Below are 25,937 nucleotides of genomic sequence, written 5' to 3' on the forward strand. Positions count from 1 at the left end.
CTGTAAAAGTAGATCCTGAATATTTTAGCAATCTTATCATAAATGGACTAAAGAGAAGTTTAATTACAAGCAAGCTGGTTCCTGTTTTTCTGTCTGCAGGTTGGTTACTGGAATGAAGATGAAGGTTATGTGAGCACAGCTTCATATTCCCACGCGGGAAATGATACTACAGGGTTGCAAAACAGGACTTATATAGTGACTACAATTCTGGTAAGTTTTTATCAGGATATGCATTTGCCATTTGGGGTAATATTCTAAAAGTGAAGCTTTAAAAACACATGCATCCAAAAACACGATAAAAAAACCAAAATGTTACTAGTCCATTCTTCTTAATTGTTAATTCTGGATTCTTTTGGTTTGCTGCAAAGTTTTAGGTTTAACAGTACTTGTCACGAACAGTTCTTTCCGGGCCCTATGCGGATGACACGATCCAGAATAGTGAAGACACAAGGGGAAAAATGGTCATGCAGGAAAAGGGTCTGGAGACGGGGGGGCGTGTCCATGCAGTGCAGGTGTCCAGGGGAAGTGAATCCAGGCGAACAATCCATGTAGGAAATCCAAAAGAGTAATCCGAGACAAAGGGTAGAGTCCAAGGCCAGGGGATCCATCCAGGGAGTTAAAACACAAACCGGGTTGGAACCGGCGAGGGGAACCAGGAACTAGGAACAGAAAGTTAAAAGCATAACGGAGCCAGACGCAGCAAGACCCCGGGCTCTCATGATGTGGAAATCAATGAGGAACCAGGAGTGAGGTCCGCGTCTGGCTTTTAAGGGGGAACGGGAATAGGGAACAGGTGCAGACAATGGGAGGGAACGAGGAAGGGCTGGAGCTCCCTTAAGAGGAGGGGTTAGCGATCGTGACAGTACTGTGCTGCTACGTTAACTGATTGTAAAATTAACCTATGATACTTAAAACTAATGAGATTGTACTGAGGAATACATTAATATTACTGTATATTCTTTCATGTAAGGCTCTAACTTATCAATGTACTCATATTTTAAAAAGTTAGATTAGTATATTCTTAATGAAGAAGTATAATAATAATACACTTCCATTTTTTAAATGTTTTATGTATATACAATTGGCAATAATTAGCTATACGTCCCAGAAATACAGTATGCTACACTGTATTATTAAATACCTAAAAGTACCTATTTGTTTTCCTACTATATTTTGAAACATATGTTCTGTATACAGTATATTTTATATTCCTAAGGGATTAAACAAAATTTAGAGTTGTTATTACCACATTCAAATGTTTCTAAAGGTCAGGTGGACATTTTGTTTTAAATAAAAACTTCTACTGCCCACTCCTGTTATGAAGGAATGTGAAAAGCTTATTGTTGGCGTTTTTAACCCAGTCATAGTCAGCAGCTGTGGTTCACTCAGTGCCATGAAATGTGCCCACTGATTTAATGATGTTGCTTGTCTGCAGTTGCAGTGTGCTTCTTTCAGGAACAGAATGACCTGCATGCTTAGAATCAAAACAGGTGCGAAAACTATTGGAAAGAAGCAAATGTTATCATTGCTCAGAAATCTAACCCCAAGTAATCTTCATTGCTGTTAACCTGTGGTCTCTTTTGAAAGGTCAAAAAGATTTTGTGACTGTTGCTTGATCCAACATTATTCTTTTCTTCCGGTATTTGGTAATGAGCTATAAATGATTGTAGATATGTATGAGTTCACATAAATGGGGACCGGTGGTACTGTTCATGAACCAGTTATTGTCATGGCCTTGTAAGTACTCATTTCTTTTCCAAATACGTTTTTCGTAAGATACAGGATTCTACAGCGCTTGGTGTGAGCCCTTCTGTGGAGAAATCTACCTTATTGAATGTCTGTCGATAGAAGTAACCTAATACTAAAGCATCGCAGGATATTTGCTCCCCTCTGTCCTTGTGAACTCTCACAGGGTAAAAAATAAATAAATCAGCACATCTTGAGGTCGGCAGCAGTGTGTGTTGATGGGCTATGAAGTACCCCTGCAGTAACTGAAGTGGCAGGTGTTCTTCATATCACCATTAAATTTCAGCGATTTCTCCATTGGGATCCTATTTAGAGCTGGCTTGCCTGGGGATAGATATTGAGCTCGTGCCTGTAGTAGTGACCTTTTCTGCAGCTTCATAGTCCTCTTGCCGCTGAGCGCAAGCAAGAGTTTCCATCGACTGCAAAGCCTGATGCTATATTTGAAGCAATAAAAAGCGACATTTTCTAATAAAAAAATAAAACAAAGAAGCCTTCTACTACTTTTGATCTTCAGCCATTGATGCATTGAATCTGTGTGACTGATGAAACAAAGGAGGTTCTTCTACAATTTGAATTGAACATACAGTTACAAGTGTGAATCTTGTGTTACTGGATCATCAGCACTGCATTCTGTTCTTTTTTACTGAACAGTTACCAAATCGATGTCTGCCCTGGTGAAGGGGAAAGGCGGGTGGGGGTAAGGGTTTGGGAAAGACATATATTTTATTGGCTAAATAGAATTTTCCGAGAGGAAGGTATTTGAATGCCCATTGCTTCTGAGATAGGCTGTGTCTTGCCAAGACAGATTAAATAACTTACTTACTAATAGATACAATCGTGTGATTACATCTGTGTGATGTAGTGGGAGTTGTCCTTGGTTTTAATTGTTAAGTGGAAACCTGTAGTATGAGGCACAGGTGGTCTGAGTGGATCTTTTTACTCGGAGGCAGTGGCATTCCACATGAGGGAAATGAAGTCAAGATAGACTCTACATGGAATTAGCCTCTTTTCTGCGCTGATTAAAAGGCTTCTTAGACCATTTAGGAGGAAGAGGGTTTCAGTCAACATCTAGTCTCCAGGCTGGAAGGAGAGAGAGTTGAGAGATTCAGGGGACTGGCTTACAAGACCAGGACTGGCTTACAAGCCTGTGGGGACTCAGCAAGCTGAGAAGGCTTCAGAAAGATACAGCTTACGCTATCCTGAGGGATGTCATAGGTTTGGGACAGATGGGCTGCATGGCAGTTCCCTTACCAGCCATGATGGAAAGATTGCAGTGTTTCTTCACCTCACAGCAGAGATTGGAATTTAGATAGCAAATATCATCAGAGTCTTGAGTCCTCTCCTGTGCCTCAAGAGCAGCAGATGGATGGGCCATCTCCAAGAGAAAGGAAAGAGAAGATGTGCTTTGTATAGAGAGGTGTCTCTGGCCAAACAGGATTAGACAGGAGAGTTATTGAAGCTGGTAATGAAGAGCTACTGAAAGATCAGAATGGTCTGCTAACTATGTGAAAGGAGTCTTGAAGAGAAAGAATGTGTAATAGTTTTAGAATTAGTGAGAACATTTAGAAAGAGAACGGGGTGACACAGAGGTAGTCTAGTTGAATGCCCAAGTGCAGAAGAAGAGACATGAATCAAGACAGATGCGTGGGAGTTGAGACTCCAGTGGAGACTACTGAAAGGCGGTTAATGAGTAAGAATTAGGATCCTGAAGGGGCTCCAAAAGAATATATAGGAGGAGGGACAGGCCACTTAAAATTGTAAGATGGCATGCTGGCAGTGCATTTGAAATAACATGAAATAATCATCCCAAGATGTCCACTGTCAACAGATATCAAGAGAGAGAACTCAAACAAAGGCAAGATTTACTCCCATAAATGTTCTCATTATTTTGTATGTTTTCATTTTATCTGTCTTTCTCTTTTGCTTAGGAATCTCCATATGTAATGCTGAAGAAAAACCATGACCAGTTAACAGGCAATGAGAAGTATGAAGGCTACTGTGTTGAGCTGGCAGCTGAAATTGCGAAACATGTTGGGTACAGGTACAAACTGGAGATTGTATCAGATGGAAAATATGGAGCAAGAGACCCGGAAACAAAAATGTGGAATGGAATGGTGGGAGAGTTAGTCTATGGTGTAAGTGTCTTCTTTTATTCTGTGTAACTTTACTTCAGGCGGATTTATTTGACAAGAATTCAGTTTCTTGCTGCTGTACAGAATGAGGAGTCGAGATCCTACAGGATTCTGTCCATACTATAAGCAGGTCACATTTGTATGTCTGTGCTGCTAGGATTGTGTTAATGCTTAAGGAGTTTGATACCTGACATTATCATTTTACTGTTTTTGTGTCAGCATTTATATTGAAAATTTATCATGACCCTTTAATCTGTGTTTTTGTTGTTCACATTTTATTGGTTTGAAATCTGTTTAAAATAAGTAAACCTGGTTATCTTTGCTGGTGTTACGTTAGTGAACCAGTATAACAAAATACTGTATAAAGAATTTCACACATTTTTGGTATTGATTGCAATACCATTGAAGTAACAAGCCTTAATTTTCATACAGTGTGTTAGAAATCCTTGTTTTAAAGGCTTGGCAATTTAGCTTTAAACAAAGAAGATGGATGTACAGTGAGAATACATATTCCGAACAGCAAGGGTCTTTCTAATTAAATGGCATGGAATATTTTTAGTATGACTGTGCAACACAGTCCAGGGAAATGAAGAATACTTTTGAAGATAAAAATTTAATTTTTGATTGCCGTCTACAAAGCAGAGCTTAAAAAATTTGCAGGAGCTCTTTGCTACAGTATATCCTACCGTATATATGAAATGATATTAATAACATAATTAAACCCAAATTTAATTGAACACAGATCATTTCCACGAGCAATTGAATTATCTCCCATGCATGCAAGATATATAGTGGGGAAATAAAGCTTCTGAAAGATCAAGGGAAAACAAGGAAAAAAACCCAGAAGAGGATTTTGTGTTGATTAGAAATCTATTCTGGTTTTTCAAAAAAATGTTCACCAAAAAGGAAGTCCTGAATGTCCTTGATGAAATATATTTAGAGAACAAATCCACTGTGCCTGTCAGATATCTCACAGCTGAACTGCGGACAAGTTGAAACATGTCAAAATCTTAAAACACTTGTGTTGATAAAAGACCTTCCTATAGTCATGTAGAGATTGCAGTATGTGAAAATATATGTCAAACATTATTAGAATAGCCTTTGTGTGGTGTAACTAAGTCCAGAGTTTGTCAGCAAATGTTAATGTTAAGAAAAAGTACATTGGTCACAAATTCTGCACTAATATCAAGGTTTCGCAACGCCGACATTGAATAACATTGATATATTTTGTGTATAGCAGATAATGAAAAACTGTTAATCCCTGAAACAACATGATGTATAATATTAAAAGGCTAATGTAATATAAAATGTGCTGTATACAGTATATGGATTGTACAAAATGTTGCTCATGCACACTCTTTCAAAGCTACCTGTACAAATCACATTCAAGCCTGCATCTGTTTGCTATTCGGGACTGGGTATGGGCACAAGTATGGGGACAGAATTAGTAGAGGATCATCTGAGCATGACTGGGATGTGGTAGTAGCCTGGTTGTCTTGGCTCTCTGGCAAACAGCGACTCCTGAGACTCCCCGGGCACCTGCGGTCTTGCAGTGAAGGCAGTGAGAGAGGCGCCAGTCCTCCAGTTGGCACAAACTGCCCGATCTCTGGTCAAGCACAGCAGAGGCTGCATTGCATCAAAAGATGAATGGCCCTCTGAGAGGGCAAGGCAGAAAAGCATTTCTGTCCGTGCTTCTTCTCCTCTTCCCCTTTATAGCTTTTTGTAAAGGAACAGTTGGCTATTGTAAGTTAGACGCAAAAAGAATAAATAAATGGACCGAATAAAGCTAAAAAAAAATTAAAAATCATAATAAATACAGATAACAAAAACAGATAAGCAGATAGGCATATATAGCATATAGAAGTCATTAACATTGAAGGAAACAGATTGATTTCAGAAATGATGTATTACAATAAGTGCCATAATTCCAAAACATGCATAAAAAAAGTATAATGATATGAATGTAGCCAATGAAGTGTAAACATGATCAAGTGGAAATTCTCAGATTTCTTTGGAAGCACATCCACTTCTCCTTTTTATTTTACAATAACTCCATCGTTCTTGTAGATAGCATTCATGTTTCAATTTCATGTTTGATGGAAGCAGGCATTCAAAGGCAGGATATACTGAATACTGACTCATTCAGTCAGCTCAATGCCATTGATGTTCATTTTGTAAATCATTCATTCTGTTTCAGTGATCATTACGCTTTAATATTTTATTTGGAAAATATTGAAATACTTATAGATTACTAGCTCAGATGCTGCATGCTCATGTCTGATTAGTAAAAATACTAATTTTTCCTGTGTTTTGCAAAGCGTAGTCACTATGGGAACATTCTCTTAGCTATGACAGATGACCTTTATAATCTTACACATTTTGCATATTAGAAGGGCAGTTAAACTAGAAATTAAAATTCTTAGTCTTTGCAGTTGCAATAAATTAATAATTAAATAAAACATTACTTTGACAACACTGCTACTATGAATATAAAAAAACACTTCAAATAATGAAGTATTCAAAAACAAAATATAAATATCAACAATGCAAACATCATAACATGTATTATCTAGACCCTGTCTGACTTCAGTGAATTGAGAGGGGACATTAAATGTCTGTATTAATGTGCTATATAAATGTATAAACAAAGCTTTTGGTTGTTTTTTTAATTTTGCCTAAAATATGAAATGTATTTGTCAACATGAAGATCAGTGTTTATTTTTATTTCATTTCTTAAATATAATAAGTCTTAGAACAAAGAATATTAAAGTAAAATATACAGTGGTGGGGAATGATTGAAAGGACCATATTACTTTTTCAGAATTTCTATCAATTACAATTTTGATAGTTTGCACAGCTATTATTAATGTAAAGTAGTTAAAATTACAGGACTTCAGAAAAAAAATCAATCTGTAGTATAGGATGTTCATACCGCATACATTTTTCCAAGTGGGTTAGAATTTTAGTGGGATTTGAAGCATTTGTCCACAGCTGTAATTGGTCATATTTCGTATTTTACCACAAAGTTGTTATTCAAATTGTTTCCAGAGAACAGAATCTCAGCAGGAAATGAAATGATCAATGCACATATTGTTAATGCTGATATACTTTCTGTTACTTGCTGTGCTGTTATATTCACAACTTTCAAGTTTGCTGAGTACTGAGCACCTACAATACATGTGACTTTGTTGACAGTTCTGATTTTGTTTTGCCCTCCAGAAAGCAGATGTGGCTGTGGCGCCCCTGACGATTACATTAGTCAGGGAAGAGGTCATCGACTTCTCCAAGCCTTTCATGAGCCTGGGCATTTCAATCATGATCAAGAAGCCTCAGAAATCCAAGCCTGGAGTATTTTCGTTCCTGGATCCCTTGGCCTATGAGATCTGGATGTGTATTGTGTTCGCCTACATTGGTGTCAGCGTTGTGCTCTTCCTGGTGAGCCGGTTTAGCCCGTATGAGTGGCATGCGGAAGACTTTGAAGATGGACAGGAGCCGCCACAACAACAACAGCAACAGCACCAACAACAGCAGCAGCAGAATCAGGAGCAAACCAACGAGTTTGGGATTTTTAACAGTCTCTGGTTCTCCCTGGGGGCCTTTATGCAGCAAGGATGCGATATTTCTCCAAGGTTGGTTTCCACCCCTAGTACCTTTAACTTTGTGCATTTACGGTCTCAGACTGATGCCATGGTGCATATATTTCTGTTTTTTATTTGTTTTCTTGTTTGTTTTTTCCCATACCTGTTTTCTGTTGTCTTTTTTCTGTCTCAGAAGCCATACTGAATGAGAGCTTAAGAATCTCAAACTATTCAATCAGAGTTTTCCATTATTTATGTTGGGTAAACACAAAGAAATGCATGAATGATGGAAAATTACTTTGTTGATGCATTTCTACAGAAAGTGTATATACACCATGCCGAGGCCATAAAATGCATCGAGTTGGTGTAGCTGTTACCCCCTTGGTGGGGTACCGTGTTTTTGCTGCATATTCCCATTTTACGGTCAACGGTCCATGTGTATATACTGTATATCTCTTCACCTTGGCATACAGATTGATGAGGACAGCAGAACATAATGGCAATGCATGCTTTTCTTTGACCACAATTATTTTTTGTGAGGTTACAAACAGCAACCATTTCCTTCTGAACTATACAATGGATGCTCAGATTTTCCCCCTCAAATGTCAATAAGTTAGAAATTGTGAAGGTGCAAGAGAGTAAATTCTTCCTCACTTTACTAATAGATTCACTTTTTGAATCTTTGAATCATCAGATGACTTGATATCAGATAACTCCCCCCTGAAACAGTAATGCACATAAAGTAACCGTTTGGAATCCAGAGTATATTATAGTGGGAGATCTTGCTATATTTTCTTTTGTTTTTTAACACAAGATAATTGGTTTCTTTCATTGTTTTGAGAGGTACCTTGGCATTTATTTATCCCATTCAATAAATAAGGATAAATAAATATGTTCTGCAGGAATTTTGAATAAATTTATTGCCTTCTTTGAGTTTAAAAGTATTTTTTTCTTATTCGAATTCTTAATACCAACCATGATAAGTTTAAACATTCAAGGTCTGCTTGTGATAATTGTGCATCTGCTTTCTTTTGAAAAGAATAGTTGTCTTAGTGTTCTCCTGCTGACAAAGATAATTGTTCAACCATCTGCTGGATATATGAATATACTTAAAGACGAATCAACTAAAACACAAAATCACAAACTAAACAGGCTCAAGTATTGATGGTGAATATCAACTGAAAAAATCTGCTTGAGGGACTAATGAGGTATAATGCTTATCAATTAAGTGAAAAGAACCTCACCTTCTTTAATTTAACAGATTTTAGTGATTGAATTTGTAAATTCACTCAGCTGGAGGTGACTTTCAAAGGACATCACATGATGGAAAGCAAAATGAAAATGTGGAACCCTGTGGAGATCAGGGAGGGTCCTGGGGGGTCAGTGACTCTCCTTCAAGTTCAGCTCTTAATGATATAAACCAGCTCATTATTTCCTTAATTGCACAAATTTACCAACTTCTTACAGCTCTTCTTGTGCATTAAAAACCCAAGGTAACCTGCAGACAACTCCAGCCTTCTAGGACCAGGACTGAGCACCCCTGCCTAAGTCTAATTGAGCAATGATCTGTTAATCTACTGTGTAATTATAAAATATACCATAATAAAATGGGACAATTCTATCCATTTTTCAATCAGAAGGTAGAGCTTAAAGGTTACAGGCCAAAGATTAACATAAAAAAAACAGAAACCAAAAGAGTAAGAGATGTGACAGGTTTAAATGACCACTGCAGTTTCTTCTCCTTGAGCACTTGTAAATCAACTGATTCATAATTAAAATAATAAACAGTCTGATTTACAATTTTGCTGTTTGCTCTCAATAAGGGCTTAACTTCCACAGTACACAACATCTGGTTTTCCTGTCACCAGCCCCTCCTCCTAGTCATTGGCCAGCAGTAGTGTGAGGGTGGAGTGCAGGCGTAGTTCTGTGCTCTGCATTTCACTGACCATCTGAAGTAACCATCTGGGAAGATTTGTTTGTTTATTTGCAGATTAATCATTACTGCACTTTAATTAAACACATGGCCTGGGATATATAGAGGAACCAAAATTAGAAAGAAGATAAAATGCCCATTGTGTTATTTTACAGGTGGCCTTTCAAAATTTTGAACCAGAATGATAAAAAATGGTATTTCGTATTGATTTTGTTAGATTGCTTTTATCTGTTCAACATTGTTAGCTTGTGAAGAATTTAACAGTTGGAAGAATCACGTAAATCTGGAAATACTATAAATTATTCGGAGTTAGGACAAAAGGAGACAAAATTCTGCTTTGTTACTTAAGAGGAAAGCTTTGGTCATCCATTTTTGTTATTTGGCATTTAATTATAAACAAAATAGGTTACATTAATAATGCTCACCCTTCTTGATTAATAGCTTGAATTTGTAATTCTGTGCATTATTATACAAAGTTATCAAGCTATTCATAATTTACATAACATTGCCTTACAAGAAAATAAGATAATGAAATGTAAGTAAGGAACAAATTAAAAGGACAAATTCAGTGCTCAGGTTTGCCGCACCTGTCATAGTCCTGTCAGCAGTGAGAGTATCATTAATTAAGCCAGAAATGAAGCTGGTGTAGCAAGGGAATTTGCATTGCTGTTTTATTATTTTATATCTTTTGTTTTCCTCTCAAATATTCTCTCCTCTGGGCAGCACGGTGGTTGACATTGCTGCCTCAGTGGGCTGGGGTGCTGGGTTGAATTTCTGAGCCTGCTGTCTGCATGGAGTTTGTATGTTCACCCCATGTTCTCCTGGGGTTTCCTTCAAGCGCTCCAGTTGCTTCCCACAGTACGAAAAAAATCATACTGGTGGGTTAATTGGAAAACAGGCCCCGGTGTGAGTGTGCGCGTGTCCAGTGTGTACCCTGCCTTGTGCCCTGCTCCCCTGCAGCTGAAATCGATGAAATGGTTAGAAAATGGATGGATGCATAAATAAGTCGTTTTCATTATAGAGCTGTTTTATCTTGTAGATTTATATATATTTAGCAGTTCATTGCTCTGTAAGCCACTGCGTATATAGTTTTATTTAATTGCATTAGTTTTATCAGAATAGATATTTCAACATCTTACAAAATAAAAATACTAACTTTATACACTTTTTATTGAAGGGGGCTTTCGTTGCTGGTGCTCAATGTTATACTTTTTAAGTGGAATATTGGTTATTAGCCAATTATTAGCCTGATCTGTCGATGAACTGAAGAGGGAAAATTTTACCTGCAAAGACGAGAAAATGAGAAAAATAATGAGAAAAAAGACTCCATTGTCTCCATTGTTTTGTGGTAAAAATGCTATACCTGCTCAGTTCATTATTTTGGAATATAATTAAATCGTGGTTTTATAAACAGGATTTACCCTCTGAAGATATGGTTGTGTTAAGTGCTATCAGAATTACATTATGCATTTTAAAAAACTGCAAGTCAGAACAAACACATAGAGCCAGGGACCAATAGATTATATATTAGATAGAATCTATTACAATACTGCACAGCGCATATTTTTAAGACATTTGTAAGAATTGCACATTATAAATTCTCCCAAATAATGCATGTACAGTTCAACAATATGATTAAAATTAAAATTTAATTTAAACGATTTTGTCAATAGATGTGATTGAAAAAACTAAAAAGGGTACAGTTTTTATAGTTTTTAAATGGATAAATGTCAACAATGCACTATTGGCTATTATTCTTGTGTTGTACGTTTTTCAACTTAATTTAACTGAAGTGTTAAATTAGTGATACAGTAGGTTCTTGAGAACTCTGTTCCCCTTTGCTTGATCGGTTTCCATTGCATTATAAAAAGGAAAAAGAATGACCATATTAACATATTGGAAGCTTTTTAAAAAAGACTTTCCAAGCGTCCCGTTAGTGTGAAAAATAAATTATTTATTTATTTTTTATTTATAAAAAAGGTACATTAATGAGCTACAGTGGCATAATGGTTGAAGTATGATGTTGAATAAAATTCAAATCACATAGGTAGATACTATTGTGTTTTCTGATAGACTCATAAATGTAAAAGAAATGTCATGAATTGTCGACCTATTTGGGGTTCATTTGTGCATCTACAGAATGTCTCAGATATGCTTTGGTGTCCTCTTCCTCCTTCCTTATAAACTTCTCCAGTCATCGTGGAGGAGAAAGATATCTAAGTGGTTTCATCGTACTAAATTGTATTTACAGACTGTACTCCGCTTTAGCAACAAGACACAGACTTATATTATCCACGGTATTCTGAAAGACCACATCTAATTAACATTAACACTTGTGAACAGTGTAGGGTGTGTTCTAACGATCTTGAAAAGATGAGTGATATGTTCTGCAGTAGTGATTAGCCTTTAGCTCTTTTGTCAAAATCTAATACTGCTTTCTCTGAACTACTCTAAGAAATGGTCCACATTGTCACTTGCACTGCCACCTGTCAACTAGACAGTAAAAAGCATACAATTACTGGAACTCTTCATCACCTGTAAGACAAAAAGTGGTACATTGTTTCCAGATTTTATCATTTGTAATGCATTTATCTACTTATTACATTTATGCTACTTGTATTTCCCATGCTAAATATTCAAGCTGATAATCTCCGCGCAGCTAAATGTAAGGAGGTATCCAAGTGCTCGACCATAATGCTATGCTAGTGAGCAAAAAGGCACATTGCAAAGCTAATGCCCTACCCCTTTATTACACTTCTGGGCAGGTAAATTAAAGACATATTTTCTTCAGTCTTTTTCCTAGACTAGTTAAATATTTGTAACGAGAGCCGGTCTGAAGTGTAGATCAGGACCCTATGCAGACGTTATAATCCGGAAGTAAGTGGAGAAGGACAACAGGAAAGAGACGTAGAGGATCAGGACGGATTGACAGACGGGGGCGTGATGACGGTGATCCAGTGCTCGGGGGCGTGGCCAAGGCTAACTGATCCAGACAGTCCAAGGGGGAAATCCAGGGCGCAGTAATCCATCCAAGACGAGACAAACAAGGTTAAGATCCAGAACAGGGACAGGGAATAAAACCAGGGTAACTAGGCCAGGCGCTCCGAGCCCCAGACTCAGATGGTCAGGACGCCTATGCCATCGGGTCTCTCCTGGACTTCCAGGCGACCATCTCCCAATGCTGACCCAGGCATAGCGGGAGCTCCCGCCATAAATAAAGACGGACAAACAGGGGACAGGTGCATGAAATCAACTAAAATACGAAAGGGTTGGAGCGCCCATAAGAGGAGGCATGAGGATCGTGACAATATTATGGCAAGGATATAACTTTTAAGGGAGACAGCATAACAGAAAAAAGTGCAAAGTGTGAGCTTTGGCTGCACATTCTGTAAACTCAAAAGTATAATCTATCCGTAAAATGAAGTATCCGAATGCAAGAGAATGCTCTTCCTGTAAATCTCAGGAAGGGCCTATCCACTCTTTTATCCACTCCTCGATGCCTTTCAAACAGCCTTACTTAAAGCATTTTATCTCAGACACATTACATGGTTTAGCAAAGTCTCTGTTACTGACCTTTTAAGTAGAATGGTTGCTTTAAATGTATCCCCGACCTACAATCTTATTAGCCTTCGGGACTCCAGTGCATCCAAGAAAGTGCAAATTTAAATAGATGCAGAAGCTATGCAATATTTTGTTGGAAGATAATGTGGTTCCCAAAGGTTACGTTCCCAGCAAACTCACTGACTTTTGCTTTAGCGTGTTTGTTGTTTTTGCAGACATCTTAATTGGCAATTTGATTTTCATTTTCTCTGGTTAATCAACTGGCACACAACAATGTATGCATAGTTGTGATTTGTCTGTTCATAAGTAAAATACACATTTTTCTGTTACTGTGGGGTCATAAATAATTTTAAGAACTTATAGTTGTAATTACAGAGTGATGACTTTGCTTTCATAAATTATACTGACCTTAGTAAGAATTGTGACTAGAGAGTAATCCTTTTTAGATTTCTGAATAACCACTATTATGGACTCTTTGGAGTGTGATTTATTGTTTCTGTACACACGATTGAGGATACAGTATGTGTGTCCAGTGAGTTTCATGTCAAGTGATTGGCCAGGTCCTGTGCCTGTTATAATTTTTCTTTTTGATTATTTTATATAAGTTAAAATAATCTAATAATTTGTGAGCCGTTTTTAAGAGTGCTGTATTAATGTGCAAGCAAGGCACATTTGAAAGCATGTTTTCAATATTTTGAAATAACAGCTCAAATGAAGATATTAATTTAAGATATTAAGAAATATTGTCTAAATTTGGGTATATCATGCAGCTTTATCTCTTCTGGGTTGGTTTAGAAAGATGACAGTAGAATGTAGTTATGTTTCTGCGATTTGCTTGTCTGCTGTGTGAAACACTAATGAGATGAAATACAGTACCAACATGGTGGAGGGGAGATCAAGTATATGGAGGGCATTCACTCCCAGCCCTGAGTTGTCCTGTTTATCTAAAATACAACAGTGAAGCACATTGAACCACATTATTATATAAACTGCATTCAACTGAATACTGCCTTCAACAGTCCAGGAGATACCAATTGCAAATGGTAAAGTACAAACTGTGCTTAGCTGCAGTCTTAGTTCTTTTTTGTACAGGTGCCAAAATATTTTGTATTAGCATTTACTATGTACAGTTGAACTGTTGTGTTTTTATGATTTTACAGTATGTGTTAGTATTAGGAAATACTGAGACCTGAATACTTGAATGAATGCTTTTATTCCCCTTTGTGAGATGAAAATACAGTACTTTCACATAGCCACGTAGACTGGATTGATCTGTTATCACATGGCTTCCCTTGTCTATGGCTTATACTGTATATGCAGAAGTAATTTTGAGAAAAACATTATTTAAACTTGAGACATTTTACATTAAGAAGTGATTTTGTATAATTACAAAATAGACTCACCCAGTGGGGGTTTTACTTCAGCTAAATAAACATTATAGTTGGGCTTAAGCAAGGCCTGAAGAAATGTTAATCATGTTTCCTTAAAATGATATGGAAAAAAAATTGCTTGTAGTGGAGAGATGTGCTTCAGGCAAGCATTGTTGTCTTACTCAGTCGTGAAGACAACCAGCTCTCCTACAGCTAAGGTCTGTCAAATCTGCTCTAGAGTCAAAGATGACTAGTTGCTGTTTTCACCCTTAACTAGAAGGCATTGGGTTCCTAGAGGGAGAAGGTGACCCTGCTATGTAGACTGGGAGATTCAATTTACTTTGCTCGAGATTATATTTCATTTTGACTGTGGTGTGTGAATGCAAAAAGCAACTACATTAATTGGACGTTTTTTATTTGAAGGGTAACAGTAAATAATTTCTTAGAATGTTTTTTTTTTGCTGCTGTTCTGTCTGTCAAAGTAGGAAAGCTCTAGTTATTTTTGCTGTTGTCTGTAGGGAAATATTGAATAAGACAGGGCTGTTTGTTAGCATCGCTATTTAGGTATTTATGTATGCCAGTAAATAAATTAATTTGTGTTGCGACCCTCCCCAGGAAAAGTGGATTGAAAATGGGTAGATAGATATAAATAGTTCATTTTTATATTCCCGCTATTCCTCCTAATAATGTGATTGTGCACAATGTGGCCCATCTGAGCATCAAATGTATCACATAACCTTGATATCAATTTAATGGATTTTAGGATTTTAATTTACATTTTTAAATTTGTTCTTTTTTTAGTTTTTTATTCTGTTTTACTGTATCATGCATTCTGTATGATTGACAAAACTGTGAAATAAGCAGTATTCTATTTTTTAAGATTTTTAAAGAGTGTTCTGGCAAAATTCACTCTATTTGCTCCTTTATGCAAATATATCTTACTTAATTAAATATCTTGTATACACCTTTCTACATCTTTGTTATCAAAACAGCAGTAGCATCTCAGCAATAGCCTGAAATGTAGTGAAAAATTCATTTTTGATAGAAATTACCATGTTTTTTAATTTCATGTTCTTGCTTTGATATGTAGCCCACAGAATAAATTCACCCACATGTCATAGAGAGCACACAAAGGAGCTGAATAACAAGAACGCCTGGTGATAAACCTTTCTATTTGGTGAGGAGCACATGCTACTATGGCAACACGAGAAGTTATGAGTAATTTTCTCAAGATGAAAAGGGAAGAGCACTAAAGCCACCGCTTCAAATATGACAGGATTGCAAAAGAAGTTCATATCGCACGCTAAAATATTAAATGGTACTTGGCTGACCCACATTAGGAAAAAATGACATCATTAGAAGTGCTAAATATCATCTTTTCCTGAGCTTTCAAAAATGTACCCTCAATGGTAGTTTCACCTTATGCCTCAGTATTCACCAGAAGTGCTGTAATGATCAAAGTCTTCTCATAATACAAATGTGTATTAGTAAAAACGCCACATAGCATAGCTCTAGTGCCAATCATAATCATCTATTTTATGTACAGTATAGTTGAACTGTCACATGAAATACCAATATTATATTAGCCCTATTGCTTTTGGCACTGTGCATAGCATAGAAATGTCTAAAAATGCATGGAATAAGAAAGAAATACGTATGTAAAAATGTCATCTCCTCTTTAAAGCGGGCAATTATCAACCTTTGCCTGGGGCATCATTTGGTGGAGATGGCATTAGCATAATTACTTGTTTCTTCATGAGCGGAATGTAAATACTGACCTTTTTGTAAGCAACAGAACAATTTGTACGATTTTGAATCTTAAAAAAAAGATATAACCGCAATCCAATTATTTTATCTATACAGTATCAACATTCGATGTTAACACATGCTGAGCTGACTTACTATTGATGATTTCTGGGCAAAATGACATTATTTTTGATGCTTTTTGTTTTGCATTTGTCTCACTTTTTTTTAAACATTTTCAGTCTCATATTATTTTTTATGCATGACATGTGCTGCAGCATACAGACCTTCTTATTACAAATGAAATCCTAATTTAATTTAGAACTGAATTTAGTAAATATGGGAGACTCACCAGTACCTGCTTGAAAAAAGGCTACAGATGGTATGTACTGCTGAAGCAAAACATCTAGGACCAAAACAATAGTTCAATAGTAAACTTACTGAACTTCTTAATAAATCTGTCTGGCTTAGTCCCTGATGGAACAATTATAAACGAACACAATTGGATGCACTAGCTTTTGCCTCTTTGTTAGCCTGACACTTTACATTTCTGCAAATTAAATTTGCAGTCCCCCATCCCATATAAAATAAGCCAAAGGGGCACTGCTACTGTAGATACAGTAAGTTAGGTATACTTTACAAGGTCTACTTTAACATGGCGTGATGTTAATAATGTCTGTCTCTTATATTATTTCAGCACTGTTTCTTCTTTCTCCTTTTATGTATGTCTCTAAGACACTGCTGGAGCTACTTTTCTGAGATACCCTCAATACCCCCATCAGTAATTCTCAATATTTTGGCCCAAAAACCTCAGCTATTGCTTGTAGCTTTAAACCAAGTCCATCAATCTCACTTTATTTCATATAGTGCTCTTCAAAGAAGAAATCTTTCAGAAAGTGTTACACATTAAAACAATTCCAGTTTTCAAAAAAAAAAACTTAAAAAATAAATTCATTACATGAAAAGAACAGCAAATTGGGAATACACTGGAGCTGTATTCCCCAAAACAGAAATGGCTCAGAAAAATGCAAATCCTATGCCATTTTTGGATACCCATCAAATAGATCTGTCTAGCTATAAGCCTAATTTAAGTCTTCAGATACCACTGATTACAAAAAAATTGTTAACAGTTTTCTCCATCTGGAGAAATGAATGATTTTGAAATTAAGTACATGGCGCAGATTCTGCTGCTGCATCTCATCTCCTTGTTCTTTTTCTGCTCTCGACAAGCAGTTCGTTGATAATTGCATTGACTGATGGGTGGAAAACGCTGTTGTGCATATTTAAAACCCGTTATCAAGTACAGATACAGGGAGATAGTGCATTTGTAAAGCAAATCATTGAATTTAGTTGTTTTATTTATATATTTTCACGTATCATTTGTGGTGGCTTGGAAAAGAGACAAAGACAAGTATTCAGACACATACAGCACAGGTTTTTCTTAAAGCTGATAAAGAATTTCCTCTCCGTGTTGCCATTTTTATGTATCAGGATATTACAAAAGTGTTTCAGGTACAGTATGTCCGTGAATTTTATGTAGTGACTGATATGACTACGTGAATTCAATGCATAATTGAAAGGAATATTTTTATAGCAGTCAAATAGAGGAAAAGATAATGTCGCTTTTTACATAAATTATCGTAACCAAAAACTGATTAAAAATGAGTACAGTATGAAAATCCTCTTTGGCTATGTATCTCTCTTTTCTTACTTTTTAAATTACTAATTTGGAGTAATGTCGCACTTAATGCCTAATTTTTCACACTTAGTACAATTGTTAAATTAGCATATTGTATTAAACATGATAATCTGGGGTAATACAATATAATTAAGATGCTGACTTTGTGCCTCTCAAAACATTCAGATTTTTATGTCAGTTTTTTTTACTATGAATTGCTAAAAAATGTGCCACAGTTCTTGAAAAGAATAATATTCATTCAAACCAAAGTTGTATTATTGACAAGTGGTTTGACAAAACATATAATATAGAGAATAAGACTTTGAAACATTAATTTAATTTAGCCCTGGACATAACAAGTGAACGTAAGTAGATTTATTTGGATACCGGAAGGTTCTTTTGCCTTTTGTGTTTATTTTTAATTTGAAATTGTTGTAACCCATAAGACACTTTTTAGCTATATGTCATTTGGGTTTGAATCAAAACACAACCTTTTCACAGATTTACTTAATTAATTGCCTGCTACTTTTCCGCTGTCATAGTTTAAGACATGTACACTTTGTTGGAAATTTTCAGACTGAGCCTGGCCTTTTTTATTGGCATATGAGATCATCCTTAGAACAGGACATAACTCCTTTCCCTGCAGGTGTTAAGGTCTCTTTATATGTCCATATAAACTTAAAGAAAGACATTTATCCGGTTAAGATTATGTTTAATAAGTAGATAACATCTCAGGAGGTATCAAAGGTCTGCAGACACTGGAGCTATGCACTCCAGCTTCAGAGACTTGATAAATATGTAGTTACTGGAATTATTTGCACTGTACTGTATGTATGAATATGCTTGCATGGCCATTAATGACTACTGTATTTAAATAACTATGTTCTTTACTCTTGTCACTTCAGAGGGGATTGGCTGTGCTTAAAGAGGGTTCTGAAAATTTGTGGGTGAATTTCAATGTATTGCAATGTACTGATCAACTTTTAGTCAGAATACTGAAGTTGTCAGTTGAGCTGTTATGCTGAAACTGATCTGAATAATAATTAAGTACTCAACACAATCATCTGCTAATTATAAAATGTTCCCTAATAAAGAGGAACAGTCTTAGTCAACTGACAATTAATGCAATGATTGACAACTCTTAGCTGTAATAGACTGAAACATTTTCACACAATTCAGGCTTGACCCTGGGTTTTCAGGAAGTATTTTCAGATGTATCACTATTTTGACTGTATAAATAGGAATACATAAATAATAAATCTTTGCTGGCATGTGTAGAGTGTAGGCCCTATAGTTTTTCTGAGATTTATCATGTGGTGCATTAGGTTAGTGCCTGGTTTCTTATGGTGTGTTGCAAGAGTTTGATTTGATCTAACTCTGCAAATTAAAAAAACTTGTATTGCGTGAGAGAGAGCTAGAGAGAAGCAATAGTAAGTAAATAAAGTTTGCATTCTATTTAATGTATTGCAACTAAGGAAAACAACTTTTATTGTTTTTAAGTTTTGGTAAGGGGGTAGATTCTTTTACTGTTATTTCATACTCGCTTCTTTTCCAGGGAGTCTGGAGTATTTTTTTTTTTACTTGTGCAAAACAGTGGCTTTGCATTTTCACAGAGCTTGTTTCTGGGGTGGGGTAGCGAATGTCTTTTTTTTTCTTTCCTCTGCATTTGAAATGGTAGTATGTAAATTTCAAGACCTTGAAATATGATCATTGTAATCATAAATGTGTGCTTGTAAGAAATATAATATCCTATAAAATATTCTTTTTAGGGCAACAGATTCCATTGCAAAATCCTTTATAACCTGCAATATATTAACACAGAGCTAATACCTTGGTAATAACTGACCATCCACTTATTAATAACATGGTTATTAACAAATGTACGCTTATTTTCTATTTTAAAAAATGCTTTACTGATAGCTGTTTCATTGTAAATAACTGTTTTTCTTACATATTCATAAAGTGTGATTTGCACTATATTAGTTAGCCAATATCTCTAATAAAGTAGCAGTTAAATACAGTATCTACATGAGCCAACCTTAATTCTTAGGGTAAAGAATGTAAGAAAAGGAAGTTGTAAACACCCTTTTATATTAACAGGCTTCTCTTTTCTCAAGTACTGAAAAATGCTTTCTGCACACTGCTCCCATCTCTTGAAGGAATAATACAGCAGGCACACCACAATGGGCTGGAGGCCGTCTGAGGACAGGACCATTCTTCCTAAAGCTTCCTTTGTTTGTAGCATATCAGATCTGACACACAGAAGCTCAAAGGCTCTGATTAAGAGAAGATGTACCTTGACACCCATTTTAATGATGTGATGTATTGTCATAGCAACGGCACAGCTAGGCCTTTAATGTATGACTTTTCTGCTTATGATTCTTTTGGAGATGTAATTATTTATTTCTCCCCTTCCTGAATACACACGCTTTGTGCAGACAATGCGTTTTGCTTCACAGGATCCCCCGTGATCACACTGGTGTAGCATCTTAAAATATCAAAAAGGAAAAAAAAACTGCAAAGCAGAAGCTGGAAGAATTGTATCCAGGGGCAAATGCAATCATTCCAGCCCTTGTACACACCACACAAGGATTTACAAAAAGAAATAATATATATTAAACTCTTGCCTGTATACTCATCCGGGGATTGAAATATTCACCAATTCATCATTATTTTCTGTGGGAAAATATGAAGTCTTACGTTTTGATCCGAGAAGCGTCAGGGAAGTGTCATTAGGGTTTTTGCACAGTCTAACTTCTGTTTCCATCTGTGACAGTTAAAAGGCTAATGTTACAGCATATTAGCAGAAATGGGACCGAAACTGATTCATTTATACAAAAGAAACTTCATTCTAACTTCATTTACAATTATGTAATTGATACCATAAACAATAGGGATGATAAATGGATATTCACCCAGTCACAACTGTTTACTTTTTCTTACACTGCTTGTAGCTTATTGATTTTTATCATTTTCAAAGAAATGTCAAGCCCGGTTCTTGAAAAACAAATCAACGACGACAGTATGCCACTGTATTTTTAGATTTTAAGTTGCTGTTACCCACCCTACTAAATATGGTATCAGTTTATTTTCTTTATATGCCCTCTAGTCTTATTTTTTAGATGAAATCTGTGTGATTTTATGTCCCTGCAGATCACAAAAGAAATCAAGCAAATCCACAGGAAAAGCTTCAGAATCTTTCATTACAAGGCAATTCTAAAATGCTCATAGCTTCCGTAATGAAGTATAAGAAATTATAAAACACAAAAACACAATGTGTGTTTCATGTACATGGTAATAGTTGATAAAGACTCCCTTCAGCATTAATATTGGTAAGGTTTTTGGAAAAAACCTTTGAGGAAACCTACTGTATGCTGATTAAGACTTTTCAGTTTTTGCATCTGCTGCTTTTATCATTGAGCTTTACTAAACAGGCCATTACAATCTGACATTAATGCAAATTTCTCAAAACAATCTAAAGAAATGCTTTACATTGCTCTTGTTTTGCGTTCTCTTGAATATTTAGAATTTGCTGATATTTTTAATACATTAAATTATTTTAAAACAGAGCACTCCTAATTTTCAGGGACAAGTCCTGTAACTGAAGACATAAAAATCTGAGTTTGTTACTGGTTTGCAATCAAATTATTAATGAAGATACTGTATAAAAAGTGGCTCTACAGAACCACAAATCGTACTGTTTAGTGACAGGAAGACATGTTTAAATGTTAATAAAAATAATATCTTGTTTAAATTATACAGAAATGGATTGTACAATATGTTAGAAGAGTACTCACCCACCTGAATATAATTGAATATATTGTATGCAGTATATTGTTAACTGAGCACTTATATGAATGAGGTAAACCTAATGTCTATGAGGGAAGGTGGTCTTTCTTCACTCTTACTATTAATTTGGGTAGTAGTTTGTTTTCACTGCTCCAGGTTATGCTGGGCTGTTCTGTTCACCAGTATGATGCAAAGATGATTCATTACAACGTTCGGTGGATTTCAGCAATTAAGAATATTAATTTAAAAATAAATTGTATATTTTTGTTATGTTATTAAACATTCAAAATGCCAAGCATAATGATCCCCTTCGAGACAAGTTAACAGCTTGAAGGAAGCCCCAACGTGTAAATGGTATAGAGAGTCCCTTGTTAAAATTATTACAGCCTTTGTCTCATTATTACTGACTTGGTTCTTAATTCACACAGCTGGGGTATGGCTTGCATTTTAAAAATAATGTGCAAAAAATAGTTACTTGACCAAGAGAAAGAGAAAGGTCTTGTTGTGATGAAACTGTTTTTTTATTTCTGAATACAATCATATCATTGCCAAAAAAAAGGGGTTTGCATAAAATTCCCAAACTTAGTTTGCAATTGTTTTCTTTGTTAAGGAAATGTTAGGATGGTTCTGGTGCAGAATGGTTTGTATTTAAGTGTGTAGTTGCTGTGGCTCATTTTCTCCATTTTTTTCCTCAGCAATTTGAAATGTCAGATTCATTACTTCACATCTGCTCTGCAATCCATGTGTAACACTCTTGGAATGAAGATCCATGAACGTGTCTCACGGAACAGAACCTATGGCAATTAATTACAGTTTTAAAAAGGAAACAAAAACAAATAATCAGTCCAGGTGGAACCTGGCTATATATGGTCAAATAGATCATTTTCACTGTAGAACATTAGATTTTGTTCAAACTAAAAGTGCGGAAATTTGGAAACGATATTTCTGATGTCTAATTTATGAAGAGATTAGTTTTTTTTCCCTTAAGTTCCTAAAAAGTAATAATATATTTTAAAGAGAATTATACTTTTCCCACCTACCACTTCCTTTAAGTGTAAGCAAGTTCTAACATGTGGGAGACTCTAAACACACTACACGGGAATTTTATTGTGGTGTCGGTTAATATACTTACTTTATTAGGAAGGAAATAATATACCTATTTTTTGTGAATTTCAGATATGCATTTCACTTCTGAGTTGTTGTTTTTTTCAATTTTTCATATATCTGGTCCTTCTTGTTTAAGGGACTACTCTTAAATAGATAGCTCATCTTAAATGGATGGCTCATCAAATGTTCTGGTACAAACATTCTTCACTAAATTTATGGTTAGAATCATCCATGGTCTGATTATTCTTCTTAAAAAAAGTGTTTTCCACAATGTAATACCTCCTTTTCCTGCCATTTCTTTTGATAGATTTGTATTTTTTTCATAGACCCTACCCTCGAAATACAGTATTTAACTCATCTGAACACTTAGCCAATTTGCAAACTTGTTTGCAGAGAATGCTATTCTCTCTGGTTACCTTGCAAGCGTCATTGTCATGTGCTGTACTGTATTGTTACTTAATTCTTTCTATTTAATAATGAAAGAGGCTGACATCTATTTTTCCTCAATTTCCTCATCAAGAATTTCCTCAGTTCTTCTAAGCTTTTGTTGTGATGTGCCGGTAAATGTCTAGCTCAGAATCTTGAGCATTAGCTGTTCAATGGTTTTGAAGGTTTGCAAGTTCTGAGCTTCTCCTCTCTCACCAATTCATATCAATCAATGTCATTCATCGCAAAGAAGAATGAGTCAAAGTCAAATAAAAGTAGGGAGGAGGTCATCTGAAGCTTGTTTTACTTTGTACAGAACTCCAACATAAGAAAAATGCGAGGGATATTTTTCAAGTGGGCTTTCCAGAAAAGCTTCATCAGCTGAAGTATTATTTATGGCTGACAAGGTTAAGGTATTCAGACTTGTGATTGTTTTTTTACATATGGTTATAGAGGGTTAGGTCCCGACCAGCTCTGTTGGTAGAGCCTGAGACTCATAATCCCAGGGAAGTGGGTTTGTGTCACACGTTGACCCGCCAGGTCCTCCATGTTGGAGGGTGGGCACAAGGCTAACAACCCTCTCCTGTAAAAAATGTTACGGTAACAGCAAGAGGATGTTGCTGCCCCTACATGCCAGAAGCCATAACGGCCAAACATCCATCCATAGAGGGTTAGGTAGTAAAATCTAAATAGGAAATAATAATTAATTTTTACATGGGCATTGAAAATATTTTTCATAGGTTAGTAGAAACTGGAAACAAATTAAACTTATGGCACCAACATAAATTGCCAAAAACGTATCTGTCCAGCATTGCTGTTGCACATGGCAAAGGAATGTGAAAGATTTTCACCATACGTAGCACTTCAGTACTTCATCAGATCTTGTTTAACTCCTACGTTCTGTGTTCAGATCTCTCTCGGGCCGCATTGTTGGAGGTGTGTGGTGGTTCTTCACCTTGATCATAATCTCGTCCTACACCGCAAACCTGGCTGCCTTTCTGACTGTGGAGAGGATGGTCTCCCCCATTGAGAGTGCGGAAGATCTGGCCAAGCAGACGGAGATCGCTTATGGAACTCTGGACGCTGGATCAACAAAGGAGTTCTTCCGGGTAAGGTCTTCAGGAATCTTTACAGAAGCTACTGCCTTCTTAAGGAGAAGTTTTCAACAGCGTTGTACCATGTCCTTCCTGTAACAGGATTGTGCTGTTTTCAAGGATCTTGCTTTTCAGAAAAATGAGAACAGGTAATGCCTTTTCTGTCCGTCCCTGATTCCAAGACAGTTTGCAATATACTGTATCAATGAAAGGAACAGCTTGAGTTTTGTGGCAGCTTTTTAATGATTCTGCAAGAAATTCTGAAACTTTTTCATTTTGTGTGTAGTGAAAAGAAACATAAGGCTAAATAGTATTCACACAGAAATGTATTAAAGAAAGAAATATAATTCCTTTATTAAAAATGGTTCCTATTCTAGCTCTAAACAGCAATATTTAATAAAATAATGAATTAATAGTGCACAATGCACGGGAGTAGGCACTTCATTTCCCATAATACAAGAACAGCTTCTATCCCACTGCGTACTACGCTTTGTATAAGCAAAAGACAAAAGATGGACCCTATGCGGGAGACTAGAAAACAAGAAGCTAAAAACCAGGAAGCCAAGATCCATAGCCAAAAGAGTATCAAGTCCAAAAAAACAGGAAGTCAATCCAAAAGACCAATCCGAAAACAAGATCCAAAAACCAAAGTCGAGTAAACAAACCAGACGTCTAGAAAATCCAGGAAGATAGCAAACTGCTCTGAAGTGTCTCATGTGAGGTTCAACCCAATACCGAGGAAAGGTAGAAGCAGACAGGTGAGTTTAAAATAGGGGGGGGGGGGCGTGGTTATGGCTTAACGAGATCTGTTTAACCCACGCCTCCCCAGAGAGGGTGGAAAACGCAGAGAGCGTGAAGGGGCCCTCTGGTGACTGGAAGCCGGAACTGTAGCACTGCGGTGTGCATTCTCAACAGCTCACTGCAGTGCCTCAATACACATCTGCACTATGTACTTTTTGCATGGTCTACCATGTTTTTTTTCCTCTACAAATTTTTCTGCCAGTCTCTGACAACAAATGAGACTGTGTGGACTTGTTTCAGCCAGCAATTTTGCAAACCTTTAAATGGAAATTCAAAATCATTATTTTTTTGATCTTTAGTTGCAGTTCCAGGACAACATTTCCTGAACTTCAACACTGTTCACTGTAGACTTTGGTAATGATACTGAACTACTTTGCTTTGGTCTTTTGCTGCATTATTTATCTGTAGGTAGTTCTGAAACATTCATGCCTGAAGATCTTACACAGGCAGTTCACAGGTGCCAAGGTGCAAGCCTGCGTGGAAGAAAGGAAAATGCGATTTGTGTTTGTGTGGACTTCTGCAGCAAGTAGTGTGGTTGCCATGGAATTCTGCAACCAAATAAGAAGCCTGCACTAATTTCTAGACCTGGAATACTGGAGTGCCTGAGTTTTACATTTAATGTATTATTTCACAGCTGAGCACAATCACGGCTAATGTTTTTGTAACACACCAGGGTAACTTTCTGCCCTTAGCAATTGGTGCAACAAAACGTAATAGACCATTCTCGCATATACAGTATATTATCTACAGTATAATCTGTTTCTCTAACAAGGATCAACGTAGTTTCTAGTCCTTTTTCAGGGAATTCTAACTGTAAGAGTAAAAAAGGTAATTATTCTGGCTAATGAGTCTATGCATACAGTATGTAGTAAGATGTAATAATGAAAGAAAGTCCCCAGACAGATCATATTATAGCAAAAGTATGGTATAAAGCTGGATAAAGTTGCAATGAAGCAGCTTTCATTGCATGCTTGCATCA

General features: G+C 36.3%; 1 protein-coding gene across 2 annotated transcripts in view; it reads left to right on the forward strand.

Moving 5' to 3' along the window:
• Nucleotides 1-25,937, forward strand: part of gria1a (glutamate receptor, ionotropic, AMPA 1a) — an 83,141-nt gene that overhangs the window by 44,584 nt on the left and 12,620 nt on the right. For both annotated transcript variants that reach the window (XM_088931994.1, XM_088931995.1), the window contains exons 9-12: nucleotides 100-210; nucleotides 3,675-3,881; nucleotides 7,098-7,507; nucleotides 23,974-24,172. In XM_088931994.1, coding sequence (XP_088788120.1) covers nucleotides 100-210; nucleotides 3,675-3,881; nucleotides 7,098-7,507; nucleotides 23,974-24,172 — 927 coding nt within the window. The remainder of the gene's footprint in view (nucleotides 1-99; nucleotides 211-3,674; nucleotides 3,882-7,097; nucleotides 7,508-23,973; nucleotides 24,173-25,937) is intronic.

The sequence above is a fragment of the Atractosteus spatula genome, chromosome 14 (genome assembly GCF_055471065.1).
Source record: "Atractosteus spatula isolate fAtrSpa1 chromosome 14, fAtrSpa1.hap1, whole genome shotgun sequence".
Lineage (NCBI taxonomy): Eukaryota > Metazoa > Chordata > Actinopteri > Semionotiformes > Lepisosteidae > Atractosteus > Atractosteus spatula.